Source organism: Periplaneta americana, chromosome 13 (assembly GCF_040183065.1).
Source record: "Periplaneta americana isolate PAMFEO1 chromosome 13, P.americana_PAMFEO1_priV1, whole genome shotgun sequence".
Taxonomy (NCBI): domain Eukaryota; kingdom Metazoa; phylum Arthropoda; class Insecta; order Blattodea; family Blattidae; genus Periplaneta; species Periplaneta americana.
In genome coordinates, this window is record NC_091129.1 from 148076358 (window position 1) to 148100858 (window position 24501).

General features: G+C 36.5%; 1 protein-coding gene across 1 annotated transcript; it reads right to left on the bottom strand.

Annotated features, from left to right (window-relative positions):
- Positions 1–1009: 1009 nt before the first annotated feature.
- Positions 1010–23923, bottom strand: GrlHz (Gustatory receptor-like Holozoa). Its single transcript, XM_069844464.1, has 8 exons — positions 23759–23923; positions 15418–15504; positions 12413–12654; positions 10281–10482; positions 9604–9761; positions 5982–6162; positions 4748–4963; positions 1010–1398 (listed from the first exon to the last, which is right to left on the bottom strand). The coding sequence occupies exons 2-8, from the start codon at positions 15499–15501 to the stop codon at positions 1159–1161; spliced, it is 1323 nt and encodes a 440-aa protein (XP_069700565.1). The 5' UTR covers positions 15502–15504; positions 23759–23923; the 3' UTR covers positions 1010–1158.
- Between the last annotated feature and the right edge of the window lie 578 nt (positions 23924–24501).

Sequence of the window (24501 nt, forward strand, 5' to 3'; positions counted from 1 at the left end):
TTTACGTAAGACAAATTTATTATATTGTATTAATAAAATTCATACATAAAAATCGAAATAATTTTGAATTGTATTCTCATAGTTATGAGTGCAAGATAGCTCAGTTGGTAGAGCAGCTGACTACGGACTGGAAGGTCCGGGGTTCGATCCAAGGTGGTGACAGGATTTTTTCTCGTTGCCAAACTTTCAGAACGGCCCCGAGGTTCACTCAGCCTCCTATAAAATTGAGTACCGGGTCTTTCCCAGGGGTAAAAGGCGGTCAGAGCGTGGTGCCGACCACACCACCTCATTCTAGTGCCGAGGTCATGGAAAGCATGGGGCTCTACCTCCATGCCCCCCAAGTGCCTTCATGGCATGTTACGGGGATACCTTTACATTTTTTTATTCTCATAGTTATGAAACAAAAGGTATGAATTCTTTAAGATTGTTTGACCAAAATGCAACACTGCTACAGTATTTAATCATAGTAGTAATTTAGGCCCAAGAATATATAACAAATTTATATTTAAATATCCTAATCTTGTCAATTCGAATAGTTCTAGTATTAAATTAAAAAAGTTATGTATGGATTTTATAAAAATTGAAAAATAGTAAATTTAAATTTATATACTATAATTGCAAATTGTATTGTATAATTATTAATTATAATTGTATTGTATAATTATTAATTTCAATTCAGGAATCCGCCCCTGAGCACGAGTTCTACTCTTTCAGGGGCGAGCTAAAGTTTCTTTGTATATTTCATATTTTATGTTACAATTATTAGCAAAATAATAATAAATAAATAAATTTATTATGTAATTTATTATTAGGTACTGGTACCGATATTGTAGCTAATTTAATGTTTTATTGTTCTTTCGACTATGTCCATAGACAGGTATGAATAATAATAATAATAATAATAATAATACTTACAGAAAATATATAAATAATTTAATTCATTTGCACTTCAACTGCCAAAGTGATCATAATAAGTGGCGTGCACTATATACTGGTGAACATTAAACAATTTGTGTGTGGTATATATTTATTGTTCAGAAATAACAGCATTAATAATCCAGGGTAATAAATAACGAGACTTGGTTGGCACTTGATAAATATTTAATAGCAATAAATTCCCAAAAGGGTATAAAAATAGTTCAGTCTGGGTATTAATTCCTAAAATGTATGACATTGTCCCAGTGTGATTACCACAATCGCTAGCAGTGCGAGAAACATGCAAAGATATCTGCCTGTTACTGGTACTTTAAATAATTTTGATGTCATGCGTAGTGATGACGTATACAGCAAGATACTGTCCAAATCCTGGCGTGGTGTTGATTCATAAACATATGGCCGTGGACGTACTTCATGACCGATGTTCCTTATAGCCATGCATGCTGAGGTTAGTCGAGCTGCCTGCAAAAGATTACATTTAACGAATGTAAGAAAGTGAATGGAATGCAACCAGAAATTTATATAAAGTACCAGTACAGTAAAACCCCGATAAGACGCTGTTCAAGGGACCGGGTGTAAAATGCATATTAACCGGGACTGCGTATTAGGTGGGTATACTAATTTTGACTTATATACAGTATCTATTACCATTTTTCTTTATTGAAATACATGATTCATGAAAGGTAATACAGTATTACTCCATTATGTAATTACTGTACTGTACGTCAAAGACATTTACAATATGTACTGTACTTAATTCTTTTGAAAAAAAAAAAAAAAGCCATTTATAGTTTTGCTGTGTGCGTGTTCTCCAAGTCCTCATGTTTACCACATTTCAGTTTCTGTGATTACATCCTCCCGACGTCTCAGCTGTAGTGATAGAGTCGCGATTTTTATTATCGTTCTTAATGTTGATGATGGGATTCCTAATGAATCAGAGAGTTGTTTCTGATTAAGAGTACTGTTCTCATCGTACTTCCGTAAGATTTCCAATTTTTCCGACACAGAAAGGGCCTTTCGTTTAACACTCATTGTAATCACATTCACAGACACTTCAATACACTAAAGGACAACAAACTGCCCAGCAAAAATTTCCAGAATTTTATTACGGCCGAGTGAGAAATGTTGTTTGAGAGAGAGGGTTAACAAGAGGGTGAGGTATTGTAACTGTATGTAGGCTTTAACTGCGCAGGTAAAGAGTCTAATAAGAGAGCGTAACAAGAGGGTGGAGTATACTAAGGTATGAAATATGAAGGTTCAAATGCGCAGGTAAAGGGTCGAATACCAATACTTTTCAGGTTAATGGCACCAGTGAGTTCAATGACCAAGAAGTTTCACTGCCGTTACAGTACATTGCTGAAAATTACATGGAAAATATTCCACAAAAACAGCGTATTATGCGGGACTTGAGCGCAACAAACGGGGCATTTTATAAAGGCATTATATATGAAATGTGCAGGGACTGGACAAAAAAAAAGCGTATTACACGGGATAGTGTAATAAGTGGGCGCGTCTTATCGAGGTTTTACTTTAAGTTCATAGACAATAAGCTATGTCTCTTACAAAATTAATACATAATACTGTCTGTAGCAGTATTACGAATGGAACTTTGAAATCATGTATAACCAGAAAACGTTTTTACTGATAATAATTATTCCTTCTGCTATTCTCCACCTAACATAATTAGGAACATTAAATCCAGACATTTGAAATAGACAGGTCAAGTAGCACGTATGGTGAATCCAAAAATGCATAATATAGAGTGTTAGCTGAGAAACCTGAGGAGGATATTAAAATGGATTTGAGGGAGGTGGGATATGATGGTAGTGACTAGATTAATCTTGCTCAGGATAGGGACCGATGGCGGACTTATGTGAAGGCGGCAATGAACCTCCGGGTTCTCTTAAAGTCATTTGTAATTATTGCTTCTGCTGCTACTTCTTCTACAACTAGCAGTGAGCTTTTCAAACTGCTGTTGTTCCTGTATAACTGCTCCCTCCATCTTTTCTTTAGTTGACCTAATTGTATGATCAGTTTGCGAGGGTTTGTATTTTAATACTTTTTTAGGAAGTCTGTCCTTATCCATTCTCTGTACATGATCTAAATATTTACTCCTGTATTCGCATTTTTATTATCTATATTTCCTATATGAAGCTGTTATATAATGTACCAGTAATTATTTCTTATTATTTCTGTCCTGGTTATGCCTATTTCTATTGTTGATCTAAGAAATCTCATTTCTACAGCTTGCAATCTACTTTTATATCTAGTTGTCATAACTCATGTTTCGCCCCTGTAAAGTAGACTTGGCATTATGAATATGAATTAAGTGCTAGGAAAAATAAAAACTGGATGGTTTTCTTTAAAACCAGCTGTCAATAAAATAATTTAAATGTACAGTATGTTAGTGGTGGCCGGGTAGCTCAGTTGGTAGAGCAGCTGGCTACGGACTGGAAGGTCCGGGGTTCGATCCCAGGTGGTGACAGGATTTTTTCTCGTTGCCAAACTTTCAGAACGGCCCCGAGGTTCACTCAGCCTCCTATAAAAATTGAGTACCGGGTCTTTCCCGGGGGTAAAAGGCGGTCAGAGCGTGGTGCCGACCACATCACCTCATTCTAGTGCCGAGGTCATGGAAAGCATGGGGCTCTACCTCCATGCCCCTCAAGTGCCTTCATGGCATGTTACGGGGATACCTTTTACAGTATGTTAGTGTGAAAACATAATTTGTCATGGAATAAGTATTCCATTTTTTTCATAATCCTCAGTCTCTACTCTTGATCATTTCCATACAAAGTAAGCTCAAAACATTTTACACAACCATAAAAATAATGGAAAATGAAAACATGATATGAAGTGGATACAATTAAAAAAAAGAAAAGAGGAAAATTTCAAGACTGCTGCAAAAATAACATCGCTTATTTCAATATGGGAAGATGGTACACTCTTGACAAATTACATACTACGGATTTTTTATGACACTTTTATTAATTACATAAAAAAGTGACCCTACCTTTTCCATTGACTGAAATCTTTCAAGTGGGTTCAATTGAAAATTTCTTCTGATGGTAATATCATGTGGATATCAATTCAAGAAAGTTTAAAATCTATTTCTGTAGTTAACCAAAACTTATTTAAAATAATAAATTAAGCTGAACTATTTTATGTAGTCACGTTAAAGAAGTGATTGGAATTAAAAAAGTCTAGTGGAAAAAAAGTGAATTGGATCTGTGAGACCTATTCTTTTCTTTGAGAAATTATGGTACGGTATTTATTCTGGACATTACTTGTTGAATTTTCTTTAGTCTTTACAGGGACTAATACAGGGGGGGAAAGGGGTTCTTCGTTTGTGAATGCTTCACGGATTATTGAAGAAATTTGAAACTACATGAAGGTTTTGATTATAGTGAGGATGCACCCAAAAAGTTTCCTTATACAGTACACATTTTACAACACACTTAAGCAGAATACCAAACTCCTTCATGATGAGCAATCCTCAGCGAAACACCATACTAGAGCAGACGACATTGTCCTGCAGTTCCTTTGTTTCTCAGTAAAAGTGGCATTTATTTCTTTCAGTCAATAATTAAAAGAATACAAATAATGAAATGTTTGTTTTTTTCCGCTACAGCAAAGTGTTCCTTTTCAATTTTTAAAATTTGGTCATCCTAACATAATGAAATAGTTTGCTTACTGATATCAACCCAGAATAAATATTTATGATGAACTTTTCTACTGCGCAGTTTAGATAATAAGTACTGTAGATCTACTGTATACTGCATATTAATAAATCAAAATATTGCTACTTTCTCACCTGAATGAAGGGGGCAATAGCTATAAGCCCCCAAAGAATCACATTCAAAATGCTTATTCCACTAATAGGTCGTGTTTCTGTGTCCACAGTATCATACTTCAGTAGCCAAACAGCTCCTGAAGCTGCATATGAAATGTTGACGATTGACAGGATACAAACTGTTGGTGCCAGATCTTCATTCAAGTACTTCAGAAGCTTTCGAAATTCACACATTTCCTAGAAAAAAAATATACTAGTTATTAATATACTATTGGAAAGTCCATGTTGAATCTTTCGTACACTATTTTTAACACTTGATATAAATAATTGATTAAATGGCGATCTTACTCGTGTTAATTGTGTAAGCATGTGCGGCTTACAGCTGTTTCGGTGCTTCTTCACACCATCCTCAGAGCCTACTAGATCTCGGCATCATCTCGAACTTCGCTGCCTGTTGTGTGGGTGCGTTCGATTGTTGAACACACCACACATACAATAACATAATGCTAACCACACATACAATAACATAAATACAGACATGGAAATCCTACACATACAACCCAAAAACCATAAACTAAACACACTAGAACAATATGAAATATACAAACACACTAAAACACACCCCGATCAAATTCTCAACACACAGATCAATTTCAGAACACACACACTATTTGACTCCACCTTTCAACACTTTTCAACAATCAAACGCACCCACACAACAGGCAGAGAAGTACGAGATGACGCTGAGATCTAGTAGGATCTGAGGATGGTGTGATGAAGCACCGAAACAGCTGTAAGCCGCACAGACTTACATAATTAACACGAGTAAGTAAGTCCACTAGTTAATCAATTACCGGTACTTAATCTTATTAGTGTAACTGAACAAGAAAAAAAATTAAATTATAGAAATGTGTAAGTAGACTAGTTTACTTGTTATTTCATAATTCTTTATGTACCAGTACGTAGTACTGCATCTACAACAAATTAAATTACCCATATTATTGACAGCTAATAGAATGATGGTTTACTGCTTGCAGAAATATTGTGTTTTGAGTATTAAGAGTAATAGTGACTTCGACATGTACAGTTTTAACCAAACCAAGAATGAAAGGAAAGACGATTTGAACCTATATTTCTCGAAGTAAGGTGAACGTGATGTCTTGGGCGCATGACTAGTAATCACAGACCTCAGAACAGAATAAATATACAAATGCAGGTACTATAATGAAAGAAAATGGTGAAGTTAACAACTCACACGCATCCATTCGACAGGACAGAGACTGTGTTGCAGAAGCTTATTTCCCAGAGAACGCACATGCAATGATAACAGTTGGCTCTGAAGACAGTAACTAGTGATAAGTGTAGCTTGCACCATGTCATGCCATAGGGTTGACAACGCCAAGAGAACCTTCAACATCTTGAGCACTATTATAGGGCTGAAACATGATACATATTTGCATAACAAGTAGGCCTATAGTATTCAAATTGAAAATCCATATAATAATATAAAATAAAGAAGATAATCTCTAGATAATTCTGTTCAAATCAGAAAGCATAGCTAAAGAATATACGAATACTTCAATTTCAAATTTTAAAAAAATATTAACTTACTGGTATTTTAAGGGGAGGCAGAGGTGAATATTTCAAAATCCGATTTGTTTGAAATTGATCATGGATACTAAGTATGTTATTAATAATGGACATACCAAGTTTCAACTTTCTAAGTACAATAGTTCTGTAAATATTAATAATTTTATAAAACTTTATATCGTTTGATATAAAATGCTGCATGCACCATATTGTAAGAAATTTTCAATATTTCTTTTTATTTATATGCTCAGAGAAGGTATATAAATAATGATAAGTATTAGTTTATTATGGGAATAATATAGTAATACAGTTTTCTTGGTTTTAATTTCTTACTTTTAAGGGCACAAAATCAAAAACTAACATCCGAATATCAAAATAAAGATAATAAAAATGGAAAAAACCAAACTTTCATTTTTTCTTCAGTTTTGTTCGAAAATTTCACCTCTGCCTCCCCTTAAGGGAAGAGATCCAGTAAGCGGAAAATTTTCCTTAAATAATAAAATGACTGAACAAGTATGAAGTTCATACATACATACAAATTCACTTTTATCAACTATTTAAGTTTAAAATGTTGCCAATTCGTGATTTATAATCTAAAAAGGTGTAATTGTACAATATTAATTTAATATTTTACTTTATAATTTAAAATTTTATTTTATTCATATAGAATAAAGATTATTAACTGTAACTATAACGAGTTAACAGACCTAATCCATTTTTTGGTTGTTGCTGCTGCAGGTGGTGGTGGTGGTGGTGGTGGTGGTGGTGGTGGTGGTGGTGGTGGTGGTGGTGGTGGTGGTGGTGGTGGTGGTGGTGGTGGTGGTGGCGGCGGCAAAAGTGGTGGTGGTGGAAGTGATGGTGATAGTGGCAGTGGAGGTGATGAAAGTGATGGTGGTAATGGTGGTGGTGGTATGATGGTGGAATATGATGAGTGGCAGTGGAGGTGATGGAAGTGGTGGTGGTGGTGGTGATGGTGGTGGAAGTATGGTGATAGTGGCAGTGGAGGTGATGAAAGTGATGGTGATAGTGGTAGTGGTGGTGGTGGTATGGTGGTGGAATATGATGATAGTGGCAGTGGAGGTGATGGAAGTGGTGGTGGTGGTGGAGGTGGAAGTATGGTGATAGTGGCAGTAGAGGTGATGAAAGTGGAAGTGGTGGTGGTGGTGGAAGTGATGGTGATAGTGCTGGTGGTGGAAGTGATGGTGATAGTGGTAGTGGTGATGGAAGTGGTGGTGGTGGTGGTGGTGTTGGTGGAAGTATGGTGATAGTGGCAGTAGAGGTGATGAAAGTGGAAGTGGTGGTGGTGGTGGAAGTGATGGTGATAGTGGTAGTGATGATGGAAGTGGTGGTGGTGATGGTGGTAGTGGAAGTGATGGTGATAGTGGTAGTGGTGGTGGAAGTGATGGTGATAGTGGTAGTGGTGATGGAAGTGATGGTGATAGTGGTAGTGGTGATGGAAGTGGTGGTGGTGGTGGTGGTGTTGGTGGAAGTATGGTGATAGTGGCAGTAGAGGTGATGAAAGTGGAAGTGGTGGTGGTGGTGAAAGTTATGGTGATAGTGGTAGTGGTGATGGAAGTGGTGGTGGTGGTGGTGGTGGTGGAAGTATGGTGATAGTGGCAGTAGAGGTGATGAAAGTGGAAGTGGTGGTGGTGGTGGTGGAAGTGATGGTGGTAGTGGTGGTGGTGGAATATGATGAGTGGCAGTAGAGGTGATGAAAGTGGAAGTGGTGGTGGTGGTGGTGGAAGTGATGGTGATAGTGGTAGTGGTGATGGAAGTGGTGGTGGTGGTGGTGGTGTTGGTGGAAGTATGGTGATAGTGGCAGTAGAGGTGATTAAAGTGGAAGTGGTGGTGGTGGTCGTGGAAGTTATGGTGATAGTGGTAGTAGTGATGGAAGTGGTGGTGGTGGTGGAAGTGATGGTGATAGTGGTAGTGATGATGGAAGTGGTGGTGGTGGTGGAAGTTATGGTGATAGTGGTAGTAGTGATGGAAGTGGTGGTGGTGGTGGAAGTGATGGTGATAGTGGCAGTGGAGGTGATGAAAGTGATGGTGGTAGTGGTGGTGGTGGAATATGAGTGGCAGTGGAGGTGATGGAAGTGGTGGTGGTGGTGGTGATGGTGGTGGAAGTATGGTGATAGTGGCAGTGGAGGTGATGAAAGTGATGGTGATAGTGGTAGCGGTGGTGGTGGTATGGTGGTGGAATATGATGATAGTGGCAGTGGAGGTGATGGAAGTGGTGGTGGTGGTGGTGGTGTTGGTGGAAGTATGGTGATAGTGGCAGTAGAGGTGATAAAAGTGGAAGTGGTGGTGGTGGTGGAAGTGATGGTGATAGTGGTAGTGATGATGGAAGTGGTGGTGGTGATGGTGGTAGTGGAAGTGATGGTGATAGTGGTAGTGATGATGGAAGTGGTGGTGGTGATGGTGGTGGTGGAAGTGATGGTGATAGTGGTAGTGATGATGGAAGTGGTGGTGGTGATGGTGGTAGTGGAAGTGATGGTGATAGTGGTAGTGGTGGTGGAAGTGATGGTGATAGTGGTAGTGGTGATGGAAGTGGTGGTGGTGGAAGTGATGGTGATAGTGGTAGTGGTGATGGAAGTGGTGGTGGTGGTGGTGGTGGTGGTGGTGTTGGTGGAAGTATGGTGATAGTGGCAGTAGAGGTGATGAAAGTGGAAGTGGTGGTGGTGGTGGTGGTGGTGGAAGTGATGGTGATAGTGGTAGTGATGATGGAAGTGGTGGTGGTGATGGTGGTAGTGGAAGTGATGGTGATAGTGGTAGTGATGATGGAAGTGGTGGTGGTGATGGTGGTGGTGGAAGTGATGGTGATAGTGGTAGTGATGATGGAAGTGGTGGTGGTGATGGTGGTAGTGGAAGTGATGGTGATAGTGGTAGTGGTGGTGGAAGTGATGGTGATAGTGGTAGTGGTGATGGAAGTGGTGGTGGTGGAAGTGATGGTGATAGTGGTGGTGGTGGTGTTGGTGGAAGTATGGTGATAGTGGCAGTAGAGGTGATGAAAGTGGAAGTGGTGGTGGTGGTGGTGGTGGAAGTTATGGTGATAGTGGTAGTAGTGATGGAAGTGGTGGTGGTGGTGGAAGTGATGGTGATAGTGGTAGTGATGATGGAAGTGGTGGTGGTGATGGTGGTAGTGGAATTTATGGTGATAGTGGTAGTGGGGATGGAAGTGGTGGTGGTGGAAGTGATGGTGATAGTGGTAGTGGTGATTTAAGTGGTGGTGGTGGAGGCAGTGCAGTGATTAAGTGTGCCATTTATACAAGTGCTACCGGGCTGCATACCTATGCCCCAGCCAGTGGAAAACAAGTGTGCCATCAGCCACCATGATACTGACAATAACAAGCGAAGTCGACATCCAAAGAATACTAAGTCCAATAGAGATCCATAAAGTGTGCACTATCCTGCACTGTGCCATTGATCCATCAGACACCAACAGTGCCTGGACAGAGAAATGTGGTACGGTAATATATTTATTTGTTACACATTGAAACATCCACAGAAACATACGATAAGAATAAGGAATTGAATATCAGAAAAAATAATTTTTAACACATGGTACCGGTAACATAAAATAAAATGTAAAATTAATGTTATCGATAGTAGAAATATTAGTAGTATGTAATGTATCTACAGCAATTTAAAAGTTATATTTGAGACAAAAATATGTTGGGGATTGGAACTGATAAGATGTTCGACATTCACTCTAAAACCGAGTGTTATCAATTCTTACCGACATTCTAGGGATTTATGACTCGAGATGCGTGGCTGGAATTTCCAAAATCTGGGATGTATGCAATCCTAATAAATAAGTGCACATTCCTCATTATTGAAACAGAACATTTGATGTTATATAGCTACAAGAATGTGCAAGACGGATATGTATTTCATAACTTAAAATGAGAATAGTAAATTGGTTTCCGTGTAATACCGGTAGATATTATATTTTTATTTTACTCACCCTTTCCATCAAGTTCTGAAGTTGTTCATTGTCATTTATTCTAAATAAGGTCATTGTGTAAATGTAAGCTGAGAAATGAAGAACACTTGGCACAATGTAACTGAAGACAATGTTATCGTAACAAACATGTTCATGATCTTGTAATTTAATAGTTGAAGCAGCAAGAGTTGGTACAGCTTTATAGTCAAATCCTCGATCTCTCCTGAAACATACACCCAAATATGAAGTACTCAACATCTAAATTTCGACTTTTACTCTTATTTTATGTTGTAAATAATTAATAGGCTATAGGCTTAAACGTTTTTAATTAAGGAAACAAGAAAACTTCAAACAAAATTTAATATATATATATATATATATATATATATATATATATATATATACATATATATATATATATATATATATATGCTTTCACGTCTTAACTAACTAGTCAACAAGGTAACCTAGTTAATTAACACGTGAAAACTTATAAAATTTAAAATATTTTTTTCTTTGTGCAAATGTTAGTAATGAATATAACTCATTTTCTCACACGTTCTAATGAATGTAAGAATATTCAATTAATCTTAATTTATTCATATTAATTTATTGCGTCCAACTGATCACATACGTGATATGGGACATGTTAAAAGTAACATATAATTTTTAGCCACGCCTAACATTTCTTTGCTATTTAAATTGTAAGGTTTTTACATTCTTACGAAATATTCTGCACAGTGAATAATTTCAAGGGAAAATTGTTCTGGGGCCGGGTATCGATCCCGGGTTGAACATACCAGCACTCTACCAACTGAGCTACCCAGGAACTCCACCCAACACCATCTCAATTTTTCCCTTTATATTCACAAAACTCGAGTGATCTGACATGACACTAGAGACTCACATCGAGTGCACCCAACCCTGTGTGACTTGGAATTGTGGTTTTCTGTTAACGTACCTACAGTAATGTATATATTTTGCAAGTCTAATTTTTTAGGTAAAGCTCCCTGTGAAGCAGATTTGAATAATTTCAAGGGAAAAATTGTTCCGGGGCCAGGTATCGATCCCAGGACCTCTGGTTGAATGTACTAGCGCTCTACCAACTGAGCTACCCAGGAACTCCACCTGACACCGTCTCAATTTTTCCCTTTATACCCACACAACTCGAGTGAGCTGACATGCCAGAGACCCACATCGAGTGCACACAATCCTGTGTGACTTGGAATTGTGGTTTTCTGTTAACGTACCTACAGTAATGTATATATTTTGCAAGTCTAGTTTTTCAGGTAAAGCTCTTTGTGAAGCAGATTTGAATAATTTGAAGGGAAAAATTGTTCCGGGGCTGGGTATCGATCCCAGGACCTCTGGTTGAACGTACCAGCACTCTACCAACTGAGCTACCCAGAAACTCCACCTGACACCATCTCAATTTTTCCCTTTATATCCACAAAACTCAAGTGAGCTGACATGATGCCAGAGACCCACATCGAGTGCATACAACCCTGTGTGACTTGGAATTGTGGTTTTCTGTTAACGTACCTATAGTAACGTATATATTTTGCAAGTCTAGTTTTTCAGGTAAAGCTTCCTGTGAAGCATCCACCTTATTCACCTAATCTTGCGCCCTCAGATTTTCATCTTTTCTGCTCTCTATCGAACAACCTTCAAGGAACTTCCTTTCCGGATGAAAATGCGCTCCAAACATGGCTTGACGACTTCTTTAACTCAAAACCACGCGATTTCTACGGGAGTGGAATCGAAAAACTACTCCAGTGTTGGCAGACTGTTGTAAATAGTAAAGGAGAATATATTGTTGATGATTAACTTCTCTCTTATGTGTATCTGATGTGTTTAATAAACTTATAAATAAACGCTATGAACTTATGCTTCAACCTAATATAAGTAATTCAAATGTCCATCCCAAACTGCTCTTGAATAAGCCAGTATTGTTTCCCTTCCTCATTTGAAAATATTAATTTATTTTGTTGAAATACAAAACAGTAAATGACTGCATTTTACTTTGATTGTGAACAGTTTTCTTTTGTTATTTTTAGCTTCTATAAATTTTCAGTGTGTGACGTTATTCATCTACTAAAGACTTGCTTACATGATATACATTGAATCCAGATGCAACACACTTGTCAAAATACCTAAAACAGGTGATGTACTGCAGTAGGTAACCCACACACATCAACACTAGCACAAAAGTCAAATGTAAGATGTTGCAGACTTTCAAGCAACAGTATTGCTCTGGAATTCCTGCTGTTGAAGGTCTCAGACCCATCACACAAAGCACTCTTGAGTACGGCCGTATAATCTTGCATTGGCAGTAATACAACAGAGCTGCCGTGTTGGAAATCTCCTCGTTCACTGCTTCAGTAATCTGCTCAAACTATAAACATAATACATTTCTTTATAGTAATTAAATCCATATTAACATGTTACTGTTTCAGTGTTTTGTTAGTAACTAATTATGATGATAAATTTGCATATACAGTAAACTGTATATATTCGTAAATATTCGAACATCTATTTTGACTGCATAAACTATGCTTTTATTTGTTTTTAATTGTTTTGTGATTTATTTCTTCAAATTATATTAATTCTCCAGAGCAACCATTTTCTTCAACTGGTGTGCTGCATGAAAATGAAAATAGTAAAGCCCGGTTTCTTCAACCTTTGTTAAATTATAACCGTGTGTTATTCCATTTTAACTGTAAACTTAACAGTTGAAGCATTTCTTCAACTACTGTTAGTACTAACAGGCTGTTAAAACCTATGTTAATTTAACTGCCCAATTTCATGCAGTTAAATCATTTAACTCTCTGTTAGCATAGAAGTATCCAATATGGCTGGTGTGTTAGATACTGAACTTTTATATCTTGATTATTTAGAAAATGATATCCTTGAATACATAAACAGAGGGGTTAATTTCTGTGATTTGACAGACCAGAAGTTCATACAAAGGTACCGGTATAGGATATTTACTGCCAAGCCTCACTTTTCGCTTTCAATGTAGATCCGTTTGTTTGTTTATTTTCATTAATTGGTTTATACTGTGAAATAATTTCCAGCAGAAGGTTTCTTTCGAACGAAGAGAAATTAGTCCCATGATTTCTTTTTGTTCCAGTGTTTTCCATTTCATAACAGCAATACCAATACGCCGCTCCACGCTATTGTGATACAGACGAGGAAAGAAGCAGAAATCAAATCTGAGAGAATAGAAAGAATTCTATCCTCTCTGAATCAAACACGGAAACAAGCGAGAATCGCAATTGTCAGAGTTCAGAAAACAGAAGTGAGCTTATACTTGGTTATAGGTTATGGTTAAACTCCAGAATCTCTGGTCCTAACACAGAGTTAACAAACAGAATGTTAAAATGTGAAATGTAAAGTTGAAGAAACGCAATATTTTTAACAGCAATTCATACTTTTAACTTACAGTTAATTAACGCTATGTTAGATGCATTTTAACAAAGGTTGAAGAAACCGGGCCTAAAGGTTGTCATAGAAAACATTGGAAAAATAAAAATGTAGAATATGATACCAAATTTAATAAATATCGTATTTTACTTGTCTTTACGAAAAAAATATATATCTTACATTAAGTATCTCGGTAAAACGTGTAATAATTTTATTTTTAATATTTCTTAAATAACAAATTAAGAAAATATGCATACCATAATATTCTCGCACTAATATTGCATTGTAATAATTTTTATCATTAAATTTTACATTTCTGTCATAAACTTCAAATAAAAGTAGAAAAAAAGTGTTTTTTTCTCTTGTACGAAGGAGGGACCCCAAAGGCTTACATTGCAGCCTGAGGCTTATTGTGCTTACCACTCCTATTTTTGTGAATGATTGGGTAGCCGAACGGCCACGCTCTTGTACAAAGTAGGCCTACAGCACGTCGCACTGTGAACTTAACCAGGGCTATTGTATGGATGATGATAATATGTGAATTAATGATAACGAAATGTGTCCGAGGTCCGACAATGGTACACAGATTACTCAACATACCCATGAGCCAACAACACTACAATGAAGAAGTGAACACAATCAAATACATAGCACAAGAAAATGGTTACAACCCAAACATAATAGACAACATCATAAGAAAGACAAAACAAAAACTCAACAAACACAAAAACACAAGAAATACATCACACTAACATACGAAAACAAAAACACATACAAGATCGCATCCTCATTCAGAAAACAGAAATAGAACATAGCATACAGAACAGAAAACACACTACAAAGACATCTCAACACACAAAAAACACAAACAAATAAATACAATCACACAGGCGTATACAAACTCACATGCAATAGTTGCGACAGTTTCTACATTGGACAGACAGGCAGATCATTCCAAACTCGATACAAAGAACACATTAAAGCAATAACCAGAGGACACAATACATCTACATATGCCGAACACGTAACTAATGCTAAACACACATACAGTAACATAAATACAGACATAGAAATCCTACACATACTCTACAACCCAAAAACCAAAAACTCAACACACTAGAACAATATGAAATATACAGACACACTAAAACACACCCCAATCAAATTCTCAACATACAGATCAATTTCAGAACACACACACTATTTGACACAACTCTTCATCACACGAACACACCCACACAACAGTCAGCGAAGTTGAGATAGCGCCGAGATCTAGTAGGGTCTGAGGATGGTGTGAAGAAGCACCGAAACAGCTGTAAGCCGCACATGCTTACATAATTAACACGAGCAAGATCGCCATTTAATCAGGGGCGTATTTTGCGGGCTACCGGGGCTACCGGCGGTAGCCCAAGGAAATTACAAAAGAAAAAGTTTATAATATAACATAATGTAATAATTTTGTATTATTAGTTTTACCATAGTAATTAAAATTAAAGTAATTGTTAGATAAATTTTGTGTAATAATAGGGTCAGCGGTAGCCCAAACCCTTTAACCAGTATACACCACTGCATTTAATCAATTACTTAAATATAAATGATTGATTAAATGGCAAACTTACTATATAATTAACACTAGTAAGTTTGTCATTTAATCAATCATTTAGCAATTAATTTTTATGGACTGTTTTGTCACATAATAAACCTTAACTGCACAGCGTATGCGAAGACTTACATCATCACTACTGGATTCTACTGTCTTGATAATAATAGACGGACCAGGTTCAGAATTGTTTTCTGCGCTGTCTTCTTCATCCATTTGCTGAAAAAGAAATGATAAATCAGTTACGACATTATTATTAATACCATTATCATTATTATTTCCACTATTATCTTTAATAGTATAGAATAGTATAGTATAGTATTTATTAGCTGTCGTTATAGCAAAAGCTAATGACATTGTCAAATTACACGTGTGAAATTATCGTGCAAAAATGAAAATTATTCTATTACAACACTAAACATAAAACAAAATGATCACAAATACTTCTTAGAGTTTACAATTGAGAGTCAAGATTATCAAAAATAGGCTAATATCTAGATGAAAATTGTAACACAATGATCACAAATATTATTTGATTTGCTCCGTTTATATACAATAAAACAAGAATTAACTTAACAATTTAAGAGAATTTCCTAATATATTACAAAATAATAATAAAATTCAGAGAAAGAAACCTAAAAAAATATCTACAGCTTGATTTTCTAATTCAAAATATTCTTGCACAGAATAGAATGGGTTTCTAAGAAGCCACGTTTTCACTTTGACTTTGAATATGTCTAGTGACGCTTCCTGTGGTAACATGTTGAACATATTGCCAATAGGTAGGCTATATCAAATATAAAAATAAATTAATTTACTCTATACTAAATGTGTATGCCTCATTTATTTTGACCTGCTGTTCGCATTTTATTATGCTTTTTTCTTTCTTTCTGTATGTTGTTTATTATATCTTATTTCTTCTTACTTGTTGTTTACATTTTATTATTATTATCTTATTCAGTTTTGTGTGTAAAATTGTAGTGTACTTTGTAAATTTCTAGTGTTTTTATAATGCAGCCTTTACTCCTGGTTGAGTGTTAGAGAAGGCCATATGGCCTTAACTCTGCCAGGTTAAATAAATTATTATTATTATTATTATTATTATTATTATTATTATTATTATTGTTATTATTATTACTGAAAGCAAATTATATTTTCAATGTACGAGAATGACAGTTTGCATTTCAAATTGACTAACAGTAGTAAACGAAATCCTGATCTTGGCCTAATGTAATTTATTAATGAAGAAAATGATGTAAGCACTACTTTACTAAAGTGTCTGTTGCATTTCAATAAAATAAGAGACAACTGACAAGTTAAAAACACTTGCAGATACAATTGTGAAAGATGTTTTTAACAATATTTTTCAATAACCACACTCAACCGCTGACCATTTACCTAACTAGTGATCTAAAGTCGTTAGTGTATGCCAGTTAAACTTTGTACAGATCAGAACTGCAACAACACATTCAATGCGAATCCAAAAATAAATTAGTTGAACGGGTTTAGTGACATTTATAAGATACTGGTATCAGAGGTAACGAGTACAGAGTGCAATAGCTATAATTGGAACTTGGAAAAATTCAGGTGCCCAAATTTTGTTACTAGGTCTGTACAGTAGTGGCAAAAGAAAAACCGGACCGACCCTTGTAGCTGATTTCAGAGTCTTGTTCACTCCAGAGCACGATAGACTAGTAACTAAGACTTTCGTGGTTCGAATCCTGCCTGGGAAGGAAACTTTTTTTTGTTCCTTATTCAAATTTATTCCCAATACTTTTCGATTGCAGCGATATTTTACTATTTAATCAACTTATTACTCCCAGGACGTGAATTTTACCAGCAATCGAAAAGTATTGGGAATAAATTTGAATAAGGAACAAAAAAAGTTTCTTTTCCAGACAGGATTCGAACCACGAAAGTCTTAGTTACCAATCTATCGTGCTCTGGAGTAAACAAGGCTCTGAAATCAGCTACAAGGGTCGGTCCGGTTTTTTTTGCCACTTCTGTACATCATTGTCTACAAATTTAGGCACATCATTAGAATCTTTATTGCGAAAATTGAGCCATTTTATTATTGTAACCTGCATTTTTTCGGTTGTTAACAACTGTTCCTTTGCACTATAACTCTGAAATAAAATAATGTCAGAAAAATCATCATATGTAAGTTTTACATCATTTTTATTTTCGCCCTAAATTGTTTACAGTCTTTCATGGCGTTTTTCCAGGGAGTTAAGATGCCTAATGGCATAGAGGTGCTTATCGGGCGGGACATGGAGCGTTCCTATGCATTCCAGCCCAACAAGAATTTTGTGCACACGTGATGGAAATGTTGCGTACCGACTGTGCTGCCTGGCTAAGCTGACCCCACCATCCTCCACACTACACATTCCTCTCCAGCCTTCATATCTGTATGAAGCCTATGATATGATATATGATATGATATATGATATGATATGATATGATATGATATGATATGATATGATATGATATGATATGATATGATATGATATGATATGATATGATATTTACGTCAACAGCATCTCTTTACATATAATGGTGTACTTCACATTCCTCGAGAACTCAGCTATATAATTTTATTTAATGTTGAAATTAACTGTATTATAATTTTGAGTTTATAGTAACTTAAGTACAGGAGAATGGAGAAAGTTACACAACGCAGAGTTGCACGCATTGTATTCTTCACCTGACATAATTAGGAACATTAAATCCAGACGTTTGAAATGAGCAGGGCATGTAGCACGTATGGGCGAATCCAGAAACGCATATAGAGTGTTAGTTGGGAGACTGGAGGGAAAAGTACCTTTGGGGAGGCCGAGACGTAGATGGGAAGATAATATTAAAATGGATTTGAGGGAGGTGGGATATTATGGTAGAGACTGGATTAATCTTGCTCAGGATAGGGATCAATGGCAGGCCTATGTGAGGGCGGCAATGAACCTCCGGATTCCTTAAAAGCCAGTAAGTAAGTAGTAACTTAAGTGTTAGCAGAATTGCTGGGTAAGTTTCGGCATTGGACCTCGGACACATTTCGTCATCATTAATTCACTAATTATCATCACCCATACAATAGCCCTGGTTAAGTTCACAGTGAGGCGTGCTGTAGGCCTACTTTGTACAAGAGCGCGGCTGTTCGACTACCCAATCATTCACAAGAATAGGAGTGATAAGCACATTAAGCCTCAGACTGCAGTGTAAGCCTTCGGGTCCCGCCTCCATACAAAAAGAAAAAAAAACCTTAAGTGTTCCGTTGTCACTACATTATGGTAATTGATACTCAATATTTGCATTCGGCTTTCTTCATGCTGATGGTTTTGTATCGTACATTTCCCACACTTCAAACCTAAGACGCATTCTCAGAAAACTTCGCACTCCCAGTAAAATAGTGTCGTAATTCGAAAATTGTATTTGTAAAGATATGCTATTTTCTAGTAAAATACTGCTGTAAAAATATTTTAATAAATTGGTGCTAAAATCTCTGATAATTTACGACGGTATTTTATTATTAGAATTTCATACCTTCAACTAGTAAATCAGCGTTGGAACCTAATTTACGAAAGTAATATGTGATTTTCGACATAAGTCAGTATTTTACTGGGAGTGCGACTTGAACACTGAGGTGCTCTTACCTACAGAAAACCTAGCTTCCAGATCTTTACCAGTGAAAGTATTAAAAATAATCTCTTTAAGGATCAATTTCAAAACTCAGGACAAGAATCGAACTCGGAATCTAATAATTTGTAGTCACGAATGCTGATCGCTAGATCACGAAGTCGTATAGAATCTGGAAATCTACTTGCAATGTCTTCTTCAATAACATTGATATACAACATCGCCTGTTGTTTATGCAACTGGCAGACCCATAGTGTATTAAAGGTTGCGTTGTAATCTACGAATGCTAATGTATTCTACACTGTCATTTGGTATTATATGGTACTCTACCGTAACTTTACAATTATTCTATTAATAAGAGGACACAACCAAATTGACTCTTTGTTGAATCGTGCAGAATAATGTCAATTTTAGAATAATGCCAAAAAATTAAGAAATGTTGGAAATTTAGGAGCCTTTGTGGCCCTCCTTTGCAATGTGGGGGATCATCGCGATTCCTGAACAAAGGATAAGTTTTGCTAATTAAATAAAGACCTATGTTTCAATGATATTTCCTTTACTGAATTAAGCTCTCGTGTCATAATACTGCATTCTTCCTTTTCTCCCAGATCATTTCGTCGGCGGTCTAGTGGTTACCGTAGTAGCCACTGGATCATAGGTTCTCGGGTTCAAACCTGGCAGACGGTGGTGGATTTTAAGGTTGACTATTATACTTTTACTACGTCATACTTAATTTTGAAGAATAAAACGGTACGGAACGACGTGTTTCAACCAATCATGATTGCTTATCCCTACAATTTTTGTCACCTCCCTAGCGTTTGTTTGTTTTTATCACTTCCCTAGAATCTGTTTCTTTGCCAACATTTAAAACTGCAAATTCTTTACGGTAAATACTATAAAACACGCTTTGCGATTGTCATTTGTTTTCTGCGAAGATAGTCAACTGAAAATGGCGGCTCCGTTCAAACGTTTTGTTGAAGCTAACTTAGTGGAATAGAATGTTAGTAAGTAAATATTTTATTGTATTAGAGTAAATTATTTCTTCTCATCTTTATGTACTTTCTTCTAATCGTGAAATAGTCAATTAAATCCCACTCGAGTTTCGATTTTCTCTAGCTAAATCAAAATCTCTTGTGAGATTACTGTTGATAAAATGCTCACTGTGGCTTCTTTCAGGAGACAAGTAAAGCTGGGAGACTCTAGTAAATTTACAGTAGACCCTATATAAAATTACTCTGTTCCTGATTGAGGGCTCGAGACAAAACTTTTCGGGCATTTCTCTCTTACGTCAAAATTTGCAGGTAGTCCAATAGACTCATATCAATGGTCTGACCTTGTCCCATCCTCCTCCCCTTGTGATTCTGATCATACCATACCGGTACCAGCACATCATCTAACCTCCAAATTGTTGACAAGTAACAGAAGTACTTTCTTCTTCTTTAGGCTCCACAACATCGTTTAGATATTTAGGCTTTCCTTCAGACTATACCCCTTTTCATGCGACCTAGTTGTAATGTTTAGAGTGTTAAGATTCAGTCGCTTCTAGTTATGATAAGTTAAATACTAGGGCATTCGATAAGGAATGGCAACAATGCTGTAAATCAATGCTCCTACCGGTGACCATTGAAATCTTGTACTACGTAATAGAGCAGCGATTGTTTCATAAATCTGCAATATTGAAAGTCTCGAAGTAGGCATATTTTGTAAATACAGTGACTGTTTATGATTTGTAGTGAACAATACAGTCCTAAAGGTACGAACAAACAAGTCCTATCATACTGAACTATTGCAAGTTGGGTTGAAGTGAGGCATTCACTTTTAATCAAGAGTTGACATTAGATTAATCAGCGAGAGAGATAACCAGAAATGTTGTCGCAGATGTAGTCCGCCATCTTCCAAAAATTTGGCAACGTATTGTTGACATGGCAGGAGACTATATTTGAAGTAGGCGTGTACAGTACGATTATTTACTCCTGACAGTCGCCGGAGATGTGCGCCTGGGTCTGGCGAGTCCATTTAGTTACGCTAAGGGGTGTTTGGCTTGCCTTCGGAGCGATCAGATGTCATGCGTGCGGTATAGCGGTGTGTTTCTAGTACAGTTAAGCTGTACTGCATTCCTTTACCGACCGCTCGCCCTTATCTCTACTCCGGAGCTCTCCCCACTACTCCTATTTTACTTCCCCTCTTTCACGTCGCTGAACTGTCAGGACTAAATAATCGGCCTGTAATGTTAAAAGTAACCTAAATAAATTTAATGTGAAACAGTAAATATGATGCTATTACTTTTCGAATGCCCTAGTATTACATGCGCCCAAACAAAATATTGTAGTCTAGCCACGAAAGTGAGACTTGTGAACTACTCAAGTGAAAAGCATTATAACACAAGGCAGACCTCACTGGTTGTACGATCAGACCAATGTCTGATTGGGACATGACAAGATACACATCTAGCCCCGTGGAATGGAGATAAATATCCACCCAAGCCGGGAATCGAACCATGAACCGTTTGGTTGGAAAGCGCACGCGCTATTAACGAGCCAAGCAGCGGATCAGTAATAGTATTCCTTTCTTCTTTCTTATTCTGTTTAACCTCCCCTTTTCCGACTCACCGTTGCGGTAAGGGAGAGAAATTTTTCAGATCTTGCACTACAAAGACATCTCACAAATACGGGCCTCCCTGGTCAAGGGATCGGCATGACGCAGGACCACCGCAGAAACATCACAGGACAATCACAATACAATGAACAAACATCCAGTCCCGTGGACGGAAGATAAATTTCTTTCATTGCCCATGCCAGGAATCAAACCTCGGACTGCTCGCTTGAGAAGCGCGCACGCTATCCACAGAGTCACAACGGCGGATTTTCAGTAATAGTTAAGTTGGTTTTTAATGACGCTGTATCAACTACGAGGTTATTTAGCGTTGATGAGGTTTGTGATAGCGAGATGATATTTGGCGAGATGAGGCCGAGGATTCGCCATAGATTACCTGGAATTCACCTTACGGTTGGGGAAGACCTTGGAAAAAACTCAACCAGGTAATCAGCCCAAGCGGGGATCGAACCCGCGCCCAAGCGCAACTTCAGACCGGCAGGCAGGAGCCTTAACCGACTGAGCCACGTCGATGGCTTTCAGTAACCAGCAGAATTAATAAGGAATAAAAGTAACAATAATAAAGTTGTTAACACCTCTGGAATAACGGTTAGCGCGTCTGGCCGCGAAACCAGGTGGCCAGGTTTGAATCCCGATCGGAGCAAGTTACCTGGTTGAGGTTTTTCCCTCAACTCAATACGAGCAAATGTTAGGTAACTTTCGGTGCTGGACCCCGGACTCATTTCACCGGTATTATCACCTTCAACTCATTCAGACGCTAAATAACGTGGGATGTTGATACAGCATCGTAAAATAACCCAATAAAAATAATGAAGTTAATTGTAGTAGGACTTCTAATGGTGGTGGCCAATGCGGTGCCGATAACTGTGATACAAGAGAATCCAAACTGTACATTATTATTATCTGTTATTTCCTTTTCACGGAAAACTATCTCCCTAAAATTTAACTATTCTCTCAGTAATGTCGTAATTACTAGGACAGATTGTATTAGAGATCTTGGTGTCCTACTTGATTCAAAATTATATTTCCATGATCATGTGCAATATATTTATACCCATTCGTTAAGAATGCTTGGTCTAATTAGGTCTATAACTTATTCTTTTTCCACTCCTATGTGTTTATTAATTTTATACTATACGTTGATTAGATCCAAGCTTGAATATGCATCTGTTGTATGGAACTCCATTACTTCCACTGACTCGGCTAAATTGGAGAATATTCAAAGAAAATTTATTTCCTTGTGTTCTTATAGATTTTTACCAAATTCCGATTATAACTATGAGATTAAATGCAATTATTTCAATTGCGGTTGTTTGTTCACCAGACGTCAGGATCTTGATTATTTATTTTTTTGCAAAGTCATTAAGGGTGATATTGATTGTGAATCTTTCATAAGCAATATCAGTCTTCGTATTCCTGCTAATGGTTTAAGATTTCATAAATTGTTTTATAATAAGAATCCTAAATCTCTCTCTCCGGTCTGCAGATGCATTAAATATGCTAATTTGCATGGATTCAACTTGGATCCATTTAAGGTGTAGTATATCTTTGAGTTTTTAACTCACTGATCTTATTTTAATAATTATTTGTCCATTTTATTTCTTGCATTTGGTCAATTGATTAATGTAGACTATTCCATTATTTCAATTATCTCATTGTACAAATTTTATAATTTTATAATTATTATTTTATCATTGATTATGTAGACCATTATATTGTTTGTATTTCATCTCATTGCCATTTTCTATCATTCATTCTCATCATCATTTGTTGTTTTGTTCTGTTTTGTATCGTGCAAAACTGTAATTGGCCTTGTGCTGTTGTTTTTGCACGTTAATATTCTAAATAAATAAATAAAATAAATAAATAAATTATTATTATTATTATTATTATTATTATTATTATTATTATTATTATTATTATTATTATTATTATTATTATTATTATTATATGCCGAAATTTGACCACGTTCTCCCATCAGTTGCCACAAAAAGCTACATGGAATTTATTGTAAAATCAGTGATAATTTCCAGATACAGATATATTAATATGTTAACTTGAAAAAAAAAACACACACACACACACAAATACTAAACACGTGGTATTGACTGTGGAATGACACGTTTAAAAAAAATGCTAAGAATAGCCTAATGGGATAAGACGCAAATAAATTTAGTCTTTAGATGTCAATAACTGTAATATTAAATGCTAATGGAATATTTAGACCTACCTTTTATGGAGGAAATACAACTTGCACTCGTGTTGCACACAAGAAATTTCAAAGACCAGTCTGACGCGAACAAAACGCTTGCGGAGGCCAACAGCTGAGAGTTGAGTAATAAAATTAGTCATCTCTTTACTCTCTTTATCTCCATGTGTATTTTGCTCTTGTGTGCTGCCATGTTACAGCAAGAGATAAGTTACGTAAGCGTTAGTTCTGTATTCATAATAAGCTTACATCTATAATACCAACAGAATGTAGAAACTACGACAGCTATTATTATTATTATTATTATTATTATTATTATTATTATTATTATTATTATTATTATTATTATTACAAACTAGCTCGAGTCCACACCTGTGGAGTAACGGTCAGCGCGTCTGGCCGCGAAACCAGGTGGCCTGGGTTCGAATCCCGGTTGGGGCAAGTTGAGGTTTTCTCCGGGGTTTTCCCTCAATCCAATACGAGCAAATGCTGGGTAACTTTCGATGCTGGACCCCGGACTCATTTCACCGTCATTATCACCTTCATATCATAGATAGATAGATAGATAGATAGATAGATAGATAGATAGATTTATTCGTTCCATAATATTCTTACATTTGCTTTATAGCATAGAATAAAGAACATGTCCAATTCTTACGTTTAACAATAAAATGCAATACATATAAAATGCAAATATGAAATATGTACAGAATTAATACCTTAATAACAATAATATTTTATACAATGTAATATGTTTACCATTT

What these genes read in the sequence shown, in the direction of transcription:
- GrlHz (XM_069844464.1), bottom strand. Translation starts at nt 15,501, where the DNA reads ATGGATGAAGAAGACAGCGCAGAAAACAATTCTGAACCTGGTCCGTCT. An exon ending in TTCCACTGGCTGGGGCATAG is followed by an intron (nt 6,163 to 9,603) that starts GTATGCAGCCCG and finishes ATCATGTTTCAG; the next exon opens with CCCTATAATAGTGCTCAAGA. An exon ending in GTCCTGTCGAATGGATGCGT is followed by an intron (nt 4,964 to 5,981) that starts GTGAGTTGTTAA and finishes TTTTTTTTCTAG; the next exon opens with GAAATGTGTGAATTTCGAAA.